The 13,209-nt window shown below is 38.9% G+C and overlaps 1 protein-coding gene across 1 annotated transcript in view; it reads right to left on the bottom strand.

The window, feature by feature from the left end:
• Window positions 1-8,028: 8,028 nt before the first annotated feature.
• The window catches only part of grhl1 (grainyhead-like transcription factor 1), a 157,289-nt gene continuing 152,108 nt past the window's right edge, over window positions 8,029-13,209 (bottom strand). The window contains exon 19 of the mRNA XM_069886280.1: window positions 8,029-8,333. Coding sequence (XP_069742381.1) covers window positions 8,321-8,333 — 13 coding nt within the window. The 3' untranslated portion in view covers window positions 8,029-8,320. The remainder of the gene's footprint in view (window positions 8,334-13,209) is intronic.

The raw sequence follows: 13,209 nt of genomic DNA, 5'->3' as shown, positions 1-13,209 counted from the left end.
TTCACTTGGATTGAGTAACCAATGTCTCTTAACCTTTCATTTTAAAACCTTCAGTTAAGGTTTGATGAGGCTAACAGGGAGAATGAATAGTCACTGGGGTTTGTACTTTGCGTTCCCTTACTGTGAAAATGGCACTGAGTAACTATGGGATAGTCACATAGAGGAGGCACCATTACTTGAAGCATTCGCTGTGTTTGTAACACACATGGGAGGAGACCTATTCCCTGCTTATTTGTCCAACAGCTGAGTCACTGCAATCTGCTATGGATGACCTCATACTGGCCATTCTCCAGAAGCCTCTGGCAATGATAAGGATACATGTTCAAACCATTAAAGAACCTGGGCTTCACTATTTTCTCTAGATTACCAAGAGAAAGCAAGATCTCTGCCAAGATTTCAGAGCAATGCTACTGACCACGCTCCTGCAGATCAATGGGGATGCTGAGGGACCTTATCTGAGAGGCAGTGAAATCTGGGAAGAGGTGCTTATTGTTGTCAATTAGTAGGACAGAATATCTTCTTTCTATCGTTGTCTATGCCCTTCCCTGGTTAAATCATGCAACATTAATCAAGTTGCTGCAATCTGAGGCCTAGATGGTTAGCTCTGCTACACAATTATCCTTCTTTGGCTTGGCTACGCGGACGAAGATTTACGGAGGGGTATGTCCACGTCTGCTGCAGGCTCGTTGGTGACTGACAAGTCCGATGCGGGACAGGCAGGCACGCCTGCAGCGGTTGCAAGGGAAAATTGGTTGGTTGGGGTTGGGTGTTGCAATTATCCTTACTATAATACCAAAGGTCTTCTGCATACCAAGTTGAAGCGCTTGTGAAATAGTTCTTGCAGTATGAGGATAACATTGAAGACTTGTGAGAGTGGTAGCAGGAGAAATGCACCAGGACTAAAAAGACGATGCCAATTAGAATTTTTTCTTTTCAAAAATCTGAAATGCGTGCACCAAATTATTTCTCTGACAGCCTCAAGGTTCTATAGCTTTCTTTTACAGTCCTCAAGATGGTGGGAAGCTGAGAGTTGCTGCCAGGAGAGGTAGTTGGTTCAAGAAAATGGTGTTTTCCATAAGTAAAGCAAGCAATCTTGTCAAACCCAGAGCCTCACTTCTTGCTGCTCAACACCAAGACTGATGTTTCAAAAGACATTTGTGTGGTCCTTAGTCAAAAAGGTTTAAAGACCAGGATGTACATGATGTTGGACAGGGTGGCAACAACTGCCAGGTGAAATTGGCTGATCCTGAGGGGAGCTGTCCTAAAAGAGTGACTCAGATATTCTACCATCCTTCACACACAGTAGATGTCTCTGTAACTCTGTGACCTTCCATCGTTTCAGAGAGTAGACATAGAACCATAGAACATTACAACACAGAAAGAGGCCATTTGGCCCTTCTAGTCTGTACTGAATTATTCTGCCTAATCCCACTGCCTAACCCACCATGCCCCAACCATTCATGGACCTGTCCAGATTTTTCTTTAATGTTAGAATTGAGCCTGCATTCACCACTTCATCTGGCAGTTCATTCCACTCTCTGCATGAAGAAATTCCTGCTAATGTTCCCCTTAAACACTTTGTCTTTCACACATAACCCATGTCCTCTGTTTGTATCTTGCCTAACCTCAGTGAAGGGAAAAAAAATGCCTTGCATGCATTTACTCTATCTATACCCATAATAATTTGTATACCTCTATCAAATCTCCCTCATTCTTCTACACTCCAGGGAATAAAGACCTAACCTGTTTAACCTTTTCCTGTAACTTGGTTCCTCTAGACCTGGCAACATCCTAGTAAATCTTTTCTACACTCTTCCAATCTTTCCTGTAGTTAGATGACCAAAACTACACATAATACTTCAAATTTGGCCTCACCAATGTCTTGTACAACTTTAAAACATCCCAAATCCTATACTCAATACTTGAATTTATGAAGGCTTATGTACTCTATTTACCTGTGTAACCACTTTCAGGGAATTGTGTATCTGTATTCCCAGATCCCTCCATTCTAGAACACTCCTCAGTACCCTACCATATACTGTGCATGCCCTGCCTTTGTTTTTCTTTCCAAAATGCAACATCTCACACTTGTCCTCATTAAATTCCAACTGCAATTTTGCAGCCTATTTTTCCAGCTGGTCCAGATCCTGGTGCAAGCTTTAAAGCCTTCCTCTCTGTCCACTATTCTGTACCTCCAATCTGCAAATTTGCTGATCCTATTTACCACATTGTCATCCAGATCATTGATATAGATGACAAAAAGCAATAAACCCAGCACTGATCCCTGAGACACACCACTAGTCACAGGCCTCCAGTCAGAGAGGCAATCATCTACTACCACTCTCTGGCTTCTCCAGTAAAACCACTGTCAAAATCTCACTATGAATACTGAGCAACTGTACTCGCTTAACTAACCCCCATGTGAGGCCTTGTCAAAAGCCTTACTGGTCCATGTTGTTTTGCACTCGATTATTCATTTATAAAATGCAATTTATAGTGATATTTGCACCTGTGACGCTGCTGAAAAACAACAAATGTCATGACAATAAATTCCGATTCTGATATAGACAATGTCCACTAGCCTTTCCTTCATCAAATGTCTTGGTAACCTCTCCAGAAAACCCCATAAGGTTGGTAAAAACTGACCTACCTGCAAAAAAACCATGTTGACTATCCCCAATCTGTCTCTGAGTATTCAAATACTTACATATCTGATCTCTTTGAACATTTTCCAATAACTTGTGTACCATAGACATCAGGCCTACTGGCCTATAATTTCCAAGGTTACTGTTGGAACCTTTTTAAATAGCAAAAAAAATAGAGCTACCCTCCAATCCTCTGCATCTCACCTGTGTCTAAGAACATTTAAAATATATCTGCCAGGGCCCCTACAATTTCTACACTAGTCTCCCTCAAGTCCAAGAAATACCTTGTCACGCCCTAGGGATTTATCTACCATATTTGCTTTAAGACAACAAGCACCTCCTCATCTTTAATCTGTGTAGGTTCCATGACCTCACTGCTTGTTTGCCTTGCTTTTCTAGCCCCTCTGCCAGTTAGCCAGTTCTTTACTCAGAGAGTGGTGGGAGTATGGAATGGACTACCATCTGATGTGGTGAATGTTGGCTTGATCTTAAGATTTAAGAATAGATTGGATAGATACATGGATGGGAGAGGTCTGGAGGATTATGGAATGAGAGCAGGTTAATGGGACAAGCTGAGTGGTGGTTGGCACAAATTAGAAGGGCCAAATTGCCTGTTATGTGTTCTGTAGCGTTCTATCACGTCTGAAACAACTGAACCCCAGAACCTTGAGCTGCCAGTCTTGCCCCTCCTGCAACCGTCACCCATGGCCACAATGTCATAATTCCATGTGCCAATCACGCTCTAAGCTCATATGCCTTTCCTACAATACCCCTTGCATTCCACCACACACAACCCTTTCATTTCTGTCTCCATATGAAGTCTTAACATCATATTTTTCCTCCTCCACTTCACTATCTGCTCTGGCACTATAATTATCTTCCCCTATCAAGAATTTATCACTTTGAAAGTTATGGTTGAACCTGCTCCCATTATCCAGCCTTTCAGATCACAACTTTCTCTTCTAAAACTTTCTTCATGTTGCCTCTTCTTCCAATTAATTCAAGTCACAAAGTGACAAAAAGGTTAGAACATAGAAGTAAGCCACACAGCCCGGCAGGTCCATGCTAGTTCTACAAAAATTCAGTTCTGTTCCCCAACCTTCTCTCCTTAGCCACGTTTCCTCAAGATTCCTTTGACAGCACCTTCCAAACCTAACATATCTAGCAGATGGAAGGACATGGGAACACCATCTCCGAAGCTTCCTTCAAACAGCACTTCATCCCAACTTCACACCTCGAAGACTGCAGCAATTCAATAAATCCACTGATTACCATCTTCTCAAGGGCAATTGGGGATGGGTGACCAAATGCTAGTTCACCCTGTGAAGTCGACATCTCTTCAACAAAATATGCTTATCTGTGTTCCTTCTGAATCTGCTACTTGAATCTGACCCCACTCTCATCAGTGGATTCCAACATCTTACTACTTGCTGTACTAAGATTTCTCTCCTGTCATTTCTGGATCTTTTCCCAGTTACCTTCATTCTATGTCCCCTGTTGTTGATCTATTTGCCACTGCCAACAGCAATAGTTTTATCATCTCAGTCAAAAACTCAATAATTTTAATTACCTCCATCAAATCCTTTGCATCTCCCTCTGTTCCAGGGAAATTATCACCCCAGCTTCAGTCTATCCACAGAACTCGTTCCTTTCTTTAGAAGCATGCTGCTCCCACCGTAAGAACTTTACTTACTTCCTAAAGAGTAGCGCCCAGAAATGGAAACAAGGTTCCAAAAGTGACTGAACAAGTGTTTTAGGAAGATTCAGATTTAAGAATTTTATTGAAATAAAATTTGTTCTCACTTGGTTACCAATCACAAGATAAAGGAACAGAAGTAGGCCATTCTGCCCATCGAGTCTGCTCTGCAAATCCACCCTGAGCTAAACTGTCCTTTTCCCCATAATCCCTTGATACCCTAATTAGATACCTATCAATCTCCCCCTTAAACTCTTGCAATGATCTGGCCTCCACAGCTGTATTTGGCAACAAATTCCACAAATCCACGACCCTCTGGTTCAAGAAATTTCTCCTCATTCTGTTTTAAATGGGTACCTTCTAATTCTAAGACTGTTCTCTCTTGTCCTGGATTCACCCACCAAGGGAAACAACTTATTCACATCTACTCTGTCCAATCCTTTCAATATTCGAAATGAGAGATCCCCTCTCATTCTTCTATACTCCAACGAATATGGTCCAAGAACCGCTAAACGTTCCTCAAATGTTAGCCCTTGCATTCCAGGAATCATCCTGGTAAATCTTCCACCAATGGAAGCAGTTGGTGATTTACCATTGAAACTTTCATGATCTGGGATACTTCTATTAAGTCTCCTCTTCATTTTTCTACACTGAGAAGAACAATCCAATTTTTGCTTTCCCAAGTGTCTTTCTTTTTTTGACTCTTCAAACAACATCTATGCGACCTCAAGCAGGTCTGTTAAGTGGCAATTTGTCAAGTCTTTTTAAAAGTTCACAATACAACCAACTGAGATTGGGGGGGGGGGGGTGGGGGGTGGGAGTGGCATTCATAGAAAATAGTCTGTAGCACAACTTACCACAAAATGAAGCTTTTTTTCATTTTCACATGCAACAAGAAATAAGTTTTGGAGTTTATCTTTAGACATATGAGCTCTATGAACAACTAAACTGTATTAGTGAATGTTTTGCACATAGAGAAGAAGAGTTTACCAGTCGCAGAATTTTATTCCAATTTTCATTAGAAATATGAAGGTTGAGTTCTCTTTCCCAATCATTTTTAAACTTTTCAAAAGTCCCAGAATTTATTTTTGTAATTATATTATATAATTTAGATATCACACCTTTTGGAGGGAATTTTGAATATAGTATATCCTCTAAAACAGTCGTAGTCTCCCGATTGGGAAAAGAGGGTAAAGTCGAAACTAAGAAACTCCTAATCTGCAAATATCGAAAGAAATGAGATCGAGGTAAATCATATTTCATGGATAATTGTTCAAATGACATGAAAGAGTTATCCAAGAATAAATCCGAAAAGCATGTTATACCTTTAACTTTCCAGAGTAAATAAGCTTGATCAATTAGAGAGGGATGAAAAAGGAAATTTAGTACAATAGGAGTTTCCAAGATAAAATGACTTGGGCTAAAAAATCTCCGGAATTGAAACCATATACGTAGTGTATGTTTAGCCATTGGATTATCAATTTGTTTATATAATTTAGTAAGAGTGAAAGGGAGAGCAGCTCCCAAAATAGAGCTAATTGAAAAATTTTGTATTGGTTTAATTTCTAAATTTACCCAATGGGGATTTAGAGATAATTCTGAATAATTCAACCAATACCTTAAGTAACTAATATTAATTGCCCAGTAATAAATTCTAAAGTTGGGTAATGCCAACCCTCCCTCTAGTTTAGATTTCTGTAAATATTTTTTCCCCAATCTAGGATTCTTGTTTTGCCAGATATATGCTTTTATTCTCATATCGATCCTATATGTGATAAATGTCAATTGGAAATAGCTTCCCTTACACATATGTTTTGGTCCTGTCCCTCTTTACAGAATTATTGGAAGGAAATTTTTTCCATTATATCTACTGTTTTGAATATTGATTTACAACCACATCCCATTACTGCAATTTTTGGATTACCTATGATAGATTTGACTTATTTATCTCTTCCTGCGGATCATATGATTGCTTTTCTTACACTAATGGCTAGAAGATCTATACTATTAAATTGGAAAGAGGTAAATCCTCCCACTGTTTTCCAATGGTTTACCCAAACTATACTATGTTTAAATTTAGAGAAAATTAGAAACTCTGTCTATGAATCCCCTTCTAAGTTTGAGTTAACCTGGCGACCATTTATTCAATATTTTCATTTGTGGTGAGTTGATCTGGCTCTGTTTTCTTTCTATGATTATGTATGATAATTGGGCTGTAAGATGAGATCGGAGTGATCGGCGTGGTTTAGCTATATCTGTAGGTTTTATTTAGTTTTTTTTAAGTTTTTTTTAATTCAGATTTGTTTTTTCTTCTTTTTTGGGTTTTTTTTTCTCTTTTTTCATATATTGTTATTAATTATATCTTTTTTTTAGAGATAGTTCACACCCTAAACTGATCAAAAATTTTTTTAATGATATATTTTTATTCTGTAATATATTGTTGTTTAATATCTCTGTATTAATTCATTACTTACTATGTATTTTTTTATATCTCTTTGAACTGTATGTGTTTATAAATTATAATAATAATAAAAAGATTGAAAAAGAAATAAGTTTTAAAAAATAATTTTTATTTATTTATGTTTCACATCAATTGCTTAAGTGCAAATTTTGTTCTGTATTCAGTTTTTTTAGGTGGTGATCTGTGAATTTTGTAAGGTTGTATTTCCATTTCCCAGAGGGCCATAACACACGGCCGTCTGTATGTATGCCGTCCACTCTCCCCTTATTGACCCTCTACATTACCACATCACATTCACTTGTGTTGCTGTTAACTATTCCCTGTTTACTTTCCATTATTGTTCAAGTTTGCAAACATCAGAGAGCTAACTGTATTCACTTAGTCTAATTGGTTGAACTTTGGTTTCCTGTTCCATTTCATGACAGTGTACAATCCTTCTCTAAAATATCCAAGTTTCTATGCAGTTATTAGCTTTGTGAAATGCATCTACAACTCTCTGACCACCTACTCTAGATGAAGCCTTCTCTTAAAAAGTTTTTAATTATAATTGGCTCTCAATCTAGTAAGATTGAAATCTTATAATCATATCACAGTCTTACCAATCTACACCTTTACAACATTCCTTCGATTTATACGCTGTTTTCTTTCCAAGCTCCTCTATTTCTGACTTGATCCTTTCCATTGGCAAATGTTAAGCCTCTACCCATGTGCATCTCATCCCTCTTCACTTCTCTTTCTCCCTTGTCCTTTTGAAAGACGCTCTTTAAAATCTACCTCCTTGCCAAGCAACAAACTTCTAATTCCTACTGTGGCTCACTATCAAATTTTGTTTCACAATGCTCCTTGAAACACTGTGGAACATTTTGCCATGTTAAAAAAAGTGTAGGAATCTAAATTGTAGTGTTTCTCAACATTTTCTTTCACCAGCCTACAATTCCAGAGAAAAATTAACCTCATCCATGACTTTGTTAGTCAGTTTGTTTTCTCCCATTTGCGATTAACCACAGCGGAATTACTGGGATTCGCACTAATTTCCCTAATTAATAACCTCTATAGTCAAAGTTAATACCATTCCGAGATGTCAGTGGAAAACTGTGGGTTGGACTAAATAATATGTGGAGCAATAAATCTTGCTTCCATCTTCTGTGGAATTACAGGAGACATGTTAAGAGATGGCTGGAGGACCTGTAACAAATTTCAGCATTTTATTGAATCCAACTGACTGATCGTAGTCCCTTGAGCAGATTTACACATATGAGCAAAAGGCACAAGGGTTTGCCATGGTCTGATACACTCCACAATTGTTTCACACCAGCAAATGCTTTGTTGGGTAGTCTTCTGTTTACATGGAAAACCGTCTTAAGGATTAATTTGTTGTCATGTCTCCAAGGAAATTGGCTCGTCTTCCATCCAGATGAAAGAAGTGGGAATGCAGAAGTGATTATTTTTGTGTTCCAAACATTGAAATTTGTACATGTCCTTGAAAGTCAACTTGACTTGGGCCATGGATTTCAAAAGTTAATTGATCCACCTGAAAAATGAAGTCAAAAATATAATCTTCAGCACTATGGGATGATATGGATTTACTCAAGGTAAACTAGTCAGTACACCAATCTGCTCCTTTGATAAATTATCTAAAATGCTTCTATATTTCTCTCTTGACTACTATCCTTGAGGAGGATTTGTTTGTTGTAGTTAATCATTTCTAACCTGTTTATCTGCAGTAGCTCAGTGCCAGTTAAAGTTATTGTCACATTGAGCAGAAGTAAATTAGGTTAATTGTCATAGATTCCAGGTCCCCTGAAGAAGTTATTTATTTTGTAGAACTAACAATGATTCATGTGTCCTTGGAAAATCCATGGATTTTGCATATAACATTTTTACAAGTATAATTAGATTTAAACTTCAAGGATTGCACTGCAGGCAAGTATAAGGATATAATGAAGTTGTTTTATTCACCTAACTCAGTGGTTCTCAACCTTTCTCTCTCCACTCACATACCACTTGAAGTAATCCCGATGCCATCAGTGCTCTGTGATTAGTAAGGGATTGCTTAAGGTGATATGTGAGTGGGAAGGGACAGTTGAGAATCACTGCTCTAGACCCAATTGTTACTGAAATGTTTTGCTCAAGACAAATTGTTGTTCACCCATTTCCTTTGGAGTTATGAAACCATGCACATAACGAGTCAATTAGGTACAATTAAAATAGTGGTTTTCTTTCCACCCACATACCACCTTAAGTGATCCCTTACTAATCACAGAGCACCTATGGAATAGTGAATACCTAAAGTGGTATGTGAGTGGAAAGAAAAAAGTTGAGAACCACTGATACACTTATAGTGTAAACATAACAGGAATCCAGAATCCCATCTGATACCAGAGCAAATTGGAAGAAATAGTCTTTTCCTATGATACTTTAATCTTAAATAATCAAGGGATTAATGCTTGACTTTCATTCTATAAGTTTGGTTTTCTCCCTCCTTTCACTGGGAAAAAAGTTCAAGTGTATGAAATAGCCCACCAACAGGCTTAAAGTCAGTTTCCTGAAGGAATCCACATCATTACTCTCATTACTCTCTTGCTCCCTTGCTTTCCTCTAATAATTAATATTTTCCTCTAATAATTAATATTTTTTTTTCCATTCCCAACTGATAGTAATCTTACCCTTCTACCTTATACAGTTGTATGTATGCTAAAGTTGATCTGTTAAACTGTTTGGCAGATAAACCCTTCTCACTGTAACAGGCATAATGTGACAAGTAAGCTTTTTCATGTGAAAATGCTGACACAAAACTTATGAAAGTACTGGTAGATTATTGCTGATTCAATGTATGTAAAGTCATTGTATTATTTTTATTTCCCTGCTGTTGTGAAAGGTTCTAGGTCACCAAATGCAATTACTTTTTTGTTGAAGTCCACCACATCCCATAACACCAAAATGGTGAAAATATCTTGTTGGAATTTCAAAGAAGAGTAAGCAGAAATTATTATATAAACTGGTTTCTAATATTAAGGAGGTGGCAACAGGGGACTTACTGGGATTTGGAAGCTTCAATCTGAATTTACGAAAGTGAAATTATGTTTGGCAAATCAGATGAATTGAGCTGCTGTGTAGATAAGGAAGAATCAGTTGATGCAGTGAATTTGGACTCACAAAAGGCCTCTGATATGGTGCTACGTTAGAGATTGTTTAAATGTGGGATGAGGGGATGGTATACTGGCATTGTTTGATTGTGTATTGGTTGAAGGAAATTAAATGGATGATTTCAGGCTGACTAGATGTATCGAGATGACAATAGAGCAGCATCCACATGAACAATTTGGATGAGGGGAACCTAGTGCATCATGCCTAAGGTTACAGATGATACAAAGCTGAAAGGCAGTGTGGGGCCGTGAGGACATTTCTGAGACTTTAGAGGATATAAATAGTGATGGGTAAGGACATGACAGATGTAAAAATAATCTGTAGAAATGTGGTCATCCACTTTGGCAGGAAAAGTAGTAAAACAATGTTTTTGTTTTTTTTAATTTAGACATACAGCACAATAACAGACCATTTTGGCCCATGAGTCCATGCCACCCAATTAACCTCCACTCCTGGAATGTTTTGAACGGTGGGAGGAAACTGGAGCCCCCGGGGAAAACCCATGCAGACATGGGAAGAATGTACAAACTCCAGTCAGGTCCCGATCGCTGGCGCTGTAAAGGCTAATGTTTTCTAGAGTGGTGGCAGTTTGAAGTGTGGGTGTTAAGGAACTCCATTAAGTCTTTGGGTATGATTTGCTGAAAGTTAACAAAAAGAGGAAGAAATTAGGAGGGAACATTTTGGGATGATATGAATAGTGACATCTTACTGTATATCTAGGGCCTGGTGAGTCCACACCTGAATACTGTGTACGGTTTTGGGTTCCCTACATCAGAAGAGAAACCTATGATAAAGAGAGTGCACCAAAGCTTCATCAAAATTGATTCCCCATTGAGGGGATGGGGGGTAAGATGAGCCAGATGTCACATGAGGAGTAATTTAACAGCACAGAGATGTGCATAGTGATCAGTTGATCTCATTAAAGTTCCTACAGTGCTTGACAGAGAAGGTGGAGGGATGATGCTTCCCCTAGCTAGGATCACAGTCTCAAAATAAAGAGTCTGCAAGGAGAAAAAATAATCTTAGCCCAACAGGTCAAAAATCTTTGGAATGGTTTACCTAAGGGGGGGCTGTGGCAGCTCGGTCACTGACTATATTCAAAGCAGGGACATAATGTTAGTTCAGGAAAGTACTGCAGAGCAAATCAGCCGTAATATCATTGAATGATGGAACAGGTGGAAAAAAAGGCAAAAGGCCTACTCCCGCTATTTCATCTGCAACAATTTAAATCAATAACTAAAACAAATTCTACGGTTCTATTCAATGATTTATCTTTCCTGATATTAGAATACTTACCTTCTAACTAAATGGATAGCTATACAATGTAATTCATCACAAAGGGCTCAAAATCTGTTGAATTTGTGTGAAAATGTAGTCCACAAAAACCCAACATGGCTTCCATGTGTTGTGCATATATTCAGCATGTCATCCAAGGTAAGTAAAGAGGCTCCAGGGCCTAAATGTTGGCACATAAAATTGAACTTTGGTTCTTTCTGTGTGCAACACAGGCTCCCAAACCATTTTCTTGTATAATCCAGGTATCTCCTGTGCATCTGGAACTCAGGAAAAAGTAATCATTGTGTGCCCCATACAGTAGTCCTCAAAAATACTGCTGCAATTAGCAAGTTAGCTGGTTTTAAAAATTCTGGGCTTGGTCTGTGTGGTGAATCTCTGCCAAGCTGCCTGTCCCCCCTCGGGCGAGCCTTGCTGTACTAACATTGGCTGTGCATTATCTCTACTTTTAAAGACACTCCCCTTGGGTATAACTGTATATGCACCCATTGTCTTTCATTATTGTACCATGAGTTTCTGCTAATAAAAGCCATGATTATTGTTTGACCACATCGTCTTTGTCTTCTTCATCAACTGGCACTTCAGTCTGTTTTTGGATAGATGTAGCACCAGTATTGTCTTTTCAGTTTTGTCACTGATCTCAATGTTTATAGGTTGCCGTGTACATTTCCATTAGCCTTTAACGAAGCTTGAAATTTTGATGTAAGCGTGCACACTAAAGAGAATCTTATCTTTGTAAAACATCTGATGAATGTTTGCTTTTACCATCTCTAATTCCATGGAATTAGTTCCAGTGACTTGAGTCACAGAAAACAACAATCTTGTTTTCGATGTCAGCAAGACCCAAAGAGTTTATTGTAGAAGGGGAGGCAGAGGGAGCACACACCTGCCTGCATTGATGGCACAGCAGTGGAGAGGGTTAGTGGGAGTCCATATATTGGAGGATCTCTCCTGAAGCCAGCAAAATGGGGCAGCCACAAAGAAGGCACATCAATGTCACTAATTCTGAAGAGGTCTGAGGAGATTTGACATGTTATATCAAACTTCTACATCTGAACCGTGGAAAGAATACTGAGTTGGTACTTCAAGTGTCCAAGGCTGCAGAAAGTAACAAACATAGCCAAGTCCATCACAGGTTCTGAACTCCCATCTATTCTTTCAAGAAGGCAGCCAACATCACAAAGGATCTCCATCTCTCTGGTCACAATATCTTCTCACTGCTACCTTAGGGAAGCAGGTACAGAAGCTTGAACTCCAGCACCTCTAGGTTCAAGTATGTTACTTTTTTCCAATGGCTATCAGGCTCTTGAACCTTCCCTTACTACCCTAATCATAAACTACTCTGCCACCACAAAAGATCTGTCTACACTACTTAAAAGCCATTTTCTTTTCTTGTACTAACTATAACTGTATTTATAATTTATTATCTCTTTTCATTACTGTGGTAATTTAATGTATACTGTTGGAATCATGGTTTTTTAAAAATACTTGTTTACTGCTGCAAGTAAGAATTTCAGTGCATATGTACATTGTATTTGTGTGTATGTCAGTACAGGTCAAATACCCCATATCCAAACTGCTTGGGACGAAGCAGCGCAGTAGCATCAGAAGAATACCTGAAAGGAGTTAAACACCAACATGAGGCCACAAGTGGAAAATTCACATGAAATAATGTTTGGTACTTGCCAAAAAAAAACTTGACCTCTAATTACAAAAGAAGACCACCTCCCCGCCACCGCAGGTCCCCAACACCTCCCCACCGTCGCTACTGGTCCTGACACCTACATGCTGATCCCCAACTAAGGTCCCCTCTCCTGCCCAGGAGATTGAGGTGACTTCTTTGATGCCGACAGAGCCGCACCCAATGTTGAGAATGGAGTTGCTGTCGCCGACACCAGCTGCAGCTGGTGCTGAAGACTTGGACCCAGCTCTGTTTGACATCTTCCCAGCCAGCAGCAAAGATTTTT

This window comes from Narcine bancroftii, chromosome 6 (assembly GCF_036971445.1).
Source record: "Narcine bancroftii isolate sNarBan1 chromosome 6, sNarBan1.hap1, whole genome shotgun sequence".
Taxonomy (NCBI): domain Eukaryota; kingdom Metazoa; phylum Chordata; class Chondrichthyes; order Torpediniformes; family Narcinidae; genus Narcine; species Narcine bancroftii.
The sequence above is the reverse complement of the archived record's forward strand: the minus strand, read 5'-3'. Positions and strand labels throughout refer to the sequence as shown.